Consider the following 6,107-nt stretch of genomic DNA (forward strand, 5'->3'; position numbering starts at 1 on the left):
TAGGTAAAGTACTGCAGTACTTAGTTAACTCAGCATATGCTTATCTTCCTTCTTTACCGGGACATCTATAGTGGATCCCGATCTCCTGCTTGGTGCTATGACGCATGGTGAGAAGAAAGACTTAGAGACAGAATTAAAGAAATAGACACAGGGAACTGGAATGACCAGTGCTTGAGCAAGCAAAGGCCCTGAACAGCCAGAACCATCTATATTTATTGGTGACAAAATTGTTGTTAAGTTGTTGTGAGGGGACTGTGTGTAGGGGCTATGTGTAGTTGCTAGGGATACGTTGCTGATGCAGGCAAGGCTTGTAAAAGAAGAGACAAAGCCTTTTTGTGTTAGGCTGGGAATGGAATTTGGGTAAGAGTCACTCTGACTTCAGCTGTGTGTTATCTCATATGCTTTGGTCAGACCCACTTCTTAAAACAAGCCAATTGTGGGGTTAACTCTTTATAGCCTGCACTCCTTACTGCCTGCTTTGGGCATGATCAAAGGGGCAGTCTGCCAGACCTTCTCACTGTGAGGAAAAATGCCTGTCATATCAAGTACCTTTGTAAAGCTGTGTCAGGGAATCCAGCAGACTTTTATACAGAATGACAACAACGAAAAGGAAAAAGCCAACAAAAACCTTAAGCAGCGACTGTGAGTACCACTGTAAGTGGGAAAGAGAAGGAAGAGGGACAACTAAGTGCCCATTGTCAGCAAGGTGAGGTCAGAAGCCAAACAGAGGGAGAAATGGACAAATGCTACCCTGCTTGTACTTCCTCAGTTGTGTACAAAAGTTCCTGCTTCTCCATATACGCTTTAGGAGGACATCTTAAGAATGGGCACCCCTGGTAAATTTCAGGCTCAGACAACTGACTCAGAGCTACCAATTCTAATAAAGGATGTTGGGCAAAATGCTAAATGTGTCAGGGATCTTGGCTGCAAGCAGTAGAACTCACCTGTTTCTTGGTGTTTCAAACAAGGACTTGATTGGAGATCAAGTCAATACCCAATACCCACTTGACTGGGGTCAGTGACTTATGTCACTGAAGAGGGGCTGGTGGACCAGACTTGCATGACAGTAGAAACCAAGGGAATTGGGAAGGCCAAGAGGCTGGGAAGCAGCAACTGTTTCTTTAGCAGTAGCAACAGCAGCCTGGGCAGCATGCCATCTGCTGCTGCTGTGTTGTGTAGCACTGTCTGCTACAGATCCGGGCTCCTGAGAAAAGGGGAGCCTGAGCTCAATGCAGTGTTTGTGGGTGGAGAGTTGTCCACTGTGGCTTTCATGGTAGGAAAGACATTGCATCAACTGGACACATAGTGATGATTTCCCCCACCTTCTGTGAGGACTGGATACTGAGCTACCTCCAAAGTGGCCTGTCCAAAGCACTAGGGTCAGGGTAAGGATGCCAAAGGTAGTGGCTACTGCCTAGCACAAGCTTGTGACCATAGGAGCCCCATATCAAGGACCCAACAGAATGTGACTTGTTTTCTGCTAACATCCTGAAACGGCATGGAGGATCAAAGGAAAGTACTGTCCCATGTCTCTTCACCTCATTTCTCTGTTTAGCTTCTGGTCTCACCTAAAGAGAAAACAAAAGGATGATCAAGAGGGTGGCTGGAGAGACAGCCTGCATGAAACAGCCTGTGTCTAGAGAAAATGTGTTAGCTTATGGAGGTCCAGTGGATGCTTTTATACTAGAAAGGCAATCATCTGGGATAGCCACTCTTTCTTGGGAGTTTGTTTTTACATTTTATGCTACTTTTTTCTTCCCAGAAAGTTATGAACTTTAATATCATGCTAAAGTCTGAATCCACCTATAGTCTTTCTTTCAGTTATAATATTTTTCTAGGTTTGTAGACACAGGCTTGGCTCAGGTGAATTAGGAAGGTAAAACTTAAGTCTAGTGGATGAAAGAATAGGAAGCTCTATCGTGAAGTTCAAGAAGGAGGTATGGATTAAAAGGTATTAAGTTTAAAAGGAGATGGATATGAGAAGGAAGCATCTTAACTTTTTAGTTTTGTTTGACATATAACTCAAGTCCAATACAGTTCATTTAGTGAAAGTTTGTCATCCAGTGATTTTTAGTGTATTTATAGTTGTGTAGCCAATACCACACTCAATTTTCGGACATTGTCATTATCCTTCCCCAAAATCCTGCAGCCACCCCCGCCCCTTAGAAATCACTTTTCATTGCCCTCTGACCACAATCTCCCCCACACACACATGTACACATTCTAAGGAACCTCTAATCCACTTTTTGACTCTATTGATTTACCTATTCTGGACATTTCACATACATGGAATCATACAATTGTTGGCCTTTTTTTATCTGGCCTCTTTCAGTGACCATAATGTTTTCCAGGATCATCCAGATTGTAACATGGATCCTTTCAATTTTCTTGAATAGATACCTAGAAGTAGAATTGCTAGGTCATATGGTAACTCAATATTTAACAGTTAAAGACACTGCAGACTGTTTTCCACAGCAGCTGTGCCATTTGACATTCTCACCAGTAGCATCTGAGGGCTCCAGTGTCTTCATATCCCACTAACATTTGTTATCATTTTTATTAGTCATCTTAGTTTGTATGAAAGGTTAGTTTTGACCATAGTTTTGATTTGGAGTTCTCTCATGGCTAATAATGTTGAGCATTCTTTCTTGCACTTATTGGACATTTTTGCATCTTCTTTGGTTGAGATGGCTATTCAGATCCTTAGCCAATTTTTAAGTTGGGTTACTTTTTCTTATTATTGAGTTGTAAGGGTTCTTTATGTATTTTAAATATAAATCCCTTATCAGGTATATTGTTTTCAGGTATTTTCCCCCATTCTGTGGATTCTTTTCACTTTCTTATGGGTATCTATTGAAATGCAGAAGACTTAAATTTTGATGGAATGTAGTTGATCTATTTTTTTCTTTATGCTTTTGGTGTCATGTGTAAGGTCACCAAGATTTTCTTCTAAGAGTTTTATAATTTTCACCCTTGTACCTGGGTCTGTCATTTATTTTGAGTTTTTTGTGACTAATGTAAAAGGAGTTCTTGATGCTTTAGAGGAAAGAGTGAATAATATTTATCATTTACTCTCAGTTTGAACTACATTTTCCAGGGGTCTGGTCCCAACTTCTGCTTTCTTTGTGTTTCCCTTTAAATGTTTTTAGTGTTGGGTATTAAAATTATGATGGCTTTCAGCAGATATTGATTCACCACTTGCATATAATGCACAAGGAATAGTTTAGAGTGGGAATCCCTAATAGTATCATAGGCTATTTGATTGGATTTACTTCACACTGAGCCTAATAATCTGTACTACCTTGAGTTGCTTTTAAAGAGCAAACAAATTATTTTGCATAGTAATTATTATAACAACATTGGGGAAAAACCCTAACTCAATTGCCATTACTACCAACATCTTCCTTCCCTGGACCCACTGTGCGAGCACCAGACCTCCCCTTATGACTGCATCTGTTACTGTAATCTTCTGATTGTCTCCTGTGTCTCCATCCCCTGAAATGTATATAGTTCACTGCCAGCAGAGCTCCCAAGGGTGTGCCTGTCCAGGGGCAGGGTGCTGTGTAGTAGGATTGAGATCCAGCCCTCGGTGCACTGAATTGAAGAGCTTTGTCTGCAGAGGCACCTTTCTGTAGTAGGCGCAGAGATGCCAAATGGGCTCACAGGGAACCTGGCTGCCAAAGTGACCTTTCTAAAATATTTGCCCATTTTATCCCTCTGTGTAATGCTCTTCAGTGGGTCCAAGATGCTTAGATGGAATACAGACTGTATGACCTAGCTCTGCTTGTCTCACCAGCCTTTTGATGAGAATAGCCATATGATTTATTGTCTAAACCAAAATGCTTCTGAAAGAAAGGGGAACCATTGATGACTATGCCAGGAGAATACATGGTGGCTACCTGGGCACCTATCTGTAGCCTGTAACCCACCACACCTTTGGATCAAAGTAGTGCCAAATTCCTGGTAGTTTTCATGCACATCTTGTTATTTCCAGATCAGGAGGTTTTCTTTCTTTCTTCTTTTTTTTCGGGGGGGGGGGGTACTGGGGATGGAACTCAGGACCTTGCGCTTGCCAGGAGGTTTTGATAGAGTTATTTGGTCCACCTTGTTGTGAATCTGGGTACATTTTTACTCCTTTTTCTGATTAAACATTTAAAGATAAAATCAAAACATCCTCAACATCGGAATGCAAGATCAATATGGTCACAGCTTTAAAATGCAATTAAAATATCCAAGTAAAATTGTGAAATATATATTTGGTCTTCATCCAAGTTTCCCAATATAGGACTCCTAAAATCTTTGCAATCTAGGAAGTGATAGTCTTTTTGTATGCTAATGAATTGGGTGATGAAGGCTGACAGCCCCTAGGTAGCTTCAGGATGGGGCCTGGTCCCGGTTAGAACCAAGGTAGGATTTGCACTTTTAGCCAAAACTCCAGTCCTTAAAGAGGGCAGAAAGACTGAAGGCTAAGTTGCTTATCAGTGGCCAATGACTTAATCATGCCAATACAATGAAGTCTCCATACCCGCCCCCCCCAAAGGTCTGGGTTGGGAGAGCTGCCAGATAGTTGGCTATATGGAGGTTTCTGAGGGTGGTATGCCCAGAGAGGACATGAACAGTAGATGCCCCTAACCATGTTCCTTACCCTATGCATCTCTTCCTCATACTCTGTGCAGTAGCATTGGTAATAATCTAGCAAATGTGTTTGCTAAGTACTGTATACCACTCTAGCAAATTAATTAAACCTGAAGAGGGGGTGTGAGAGGCCAGAGGGATAGCCAGTTGTCCAAATCATAGGTGAAATAATGTGGAACTTGAGGCTGGCATTTGAAGTAAAAGGAGGAGGCCTCAACTTTATGGGCTCCAGAGGCTATTTCCAGGTAAACAGTTTCTGAACTGAATTGAATTGAATTAGAGGACACCCAGCTAGTGTTCACTGCTCCAGAGTTGTTTGCTTGGTGGTGGGGAGAAATCCCCAGTTTTGGGGGGTCACAGAAATCTTCTATGTTGACTTATATGAGACCAGAAGAAAAATATTTTGTTTTTCCTAGAGAATATTAATTCTATACTTTTCTCTGCTTATGGTTCTTGATCATAGTACTTTTCTCTTCTTAAAACTTCATTTCCCTCTTCCCTATTCTTCTGCCTTTCCCTGGTTTATTTACATTTTTTTTCAAGATACTTCAAGGACTATCTGTTCCAGTGATCTTACCATGATGCTTTCTGGCTGGGCTCAGAACCCAACATCATCTTCCTAAAGCCCCTTGTACATATATTTCTTATTGTACCTAAAAAAAAGTGTCACAGTTACCTATTCAGGGCTGCCTTGTGCTCCAGACTTCAGTCTCCAAGGCAGGAATCTTGACTTATTAATCTTTGTATCCTCTATGCCTACACAGTACTTCACAATAATGCAATCTCCATAAATAGTTATTACGAGGGACTAGTCTGAACTCCTTGTGGTATTATGAAATTAAATGTGTCATACAGGAAATTTCTTAGGGTACTAGTGAAGATTCATACATACTTGGAGATTTCAAGAGGTTGACTTTTAGCATTTTGAAGTTGTAGAGCCTGTTGGTATTTTTAATATCATAGAATTAAATAAGAGGGAAATATGTAACCATAATATTCATACACATGCCCCCCAAAGTGTGAGCATTCTTCTACTGTATGTTTACTACTGTATATTGCCATATACTACTATGTATTTCCATAGCCAAAATTGGTCTGAGACTATTAAAAGATTAAGTCTTCTTTAATGCAATAAAGGGTCATGTAACCTATCAAATAATAATATTCAATTCTTGTTTTACTTGTGATATTCTATGGTTTAGGTATTTTGAGTGAAGGTAAACAATGTTATCTCAATTTTAAGTGTTGATTTGATCAAGCCTAATATATTCTTTTTCGATGATCTAGAATGTTTCAGGCATTTAAAGAATGGTTCTGGTTGGAAAGATTCTGGCTTCCCCCAACAATAAAGTGGTCAGATCTTGAAGATCACGATGGACTCGTCTTTGTCAAACCTTCTCATTTATATATGACAATTCCATATGCTTTTCTCTTGCTGATCATCAGATATTTCTTTGAAAGGTAAGTAGCAT

At 40.4% G+C, this 6,107-nt stretch overlaps 1 protein-coding gene across 5 annotated transcripts in view; it reads left to right on the forward strand.

Moving 5' to 3' along the window:
* Cers3 (ceramide synthase 3) overlaps positions 1-6,107 on the forward strand; it is a 131,814-nt gene that overhangs the window by 36,634 nt on the left and 89,073 nt on the right. For all 5 annotated transcript variants that reach the window (XR_002397469.2, XM_021264747.2, XM_087188287.1 and 2 more), the window contains one exon: positions 5,923-6,096. Coding sequence is in view for 4 of the 5 variants with exons in the window: in XM_021264747.2 (XP_021120406.2) it covers positions 5,923-6,096 (174 nt within the window). In the remaining variant the exon portion in view is untranslated. The remainder of the gene's footprint in view (positions 1-5,922; positions 6,097-6,107) is intronic.

Source organism: Heterocephalus glaber, unplaced genomic scaffold (assembly GCF_053883595.1).
Source record: "Heterocephalus glaber isolate CG9 unplaced genomic scaffold, H.glaber_assembly_v1.0 deba00001531, whole genome shotgun sequence".
Taxonomy (NCBI): domain Eukaryota; kingdom Metazoa; phylum Chordata; class Mammalia; order Rodentia; family Bathyergidae; genus Heterocephalus; species Heterocephalus glaber.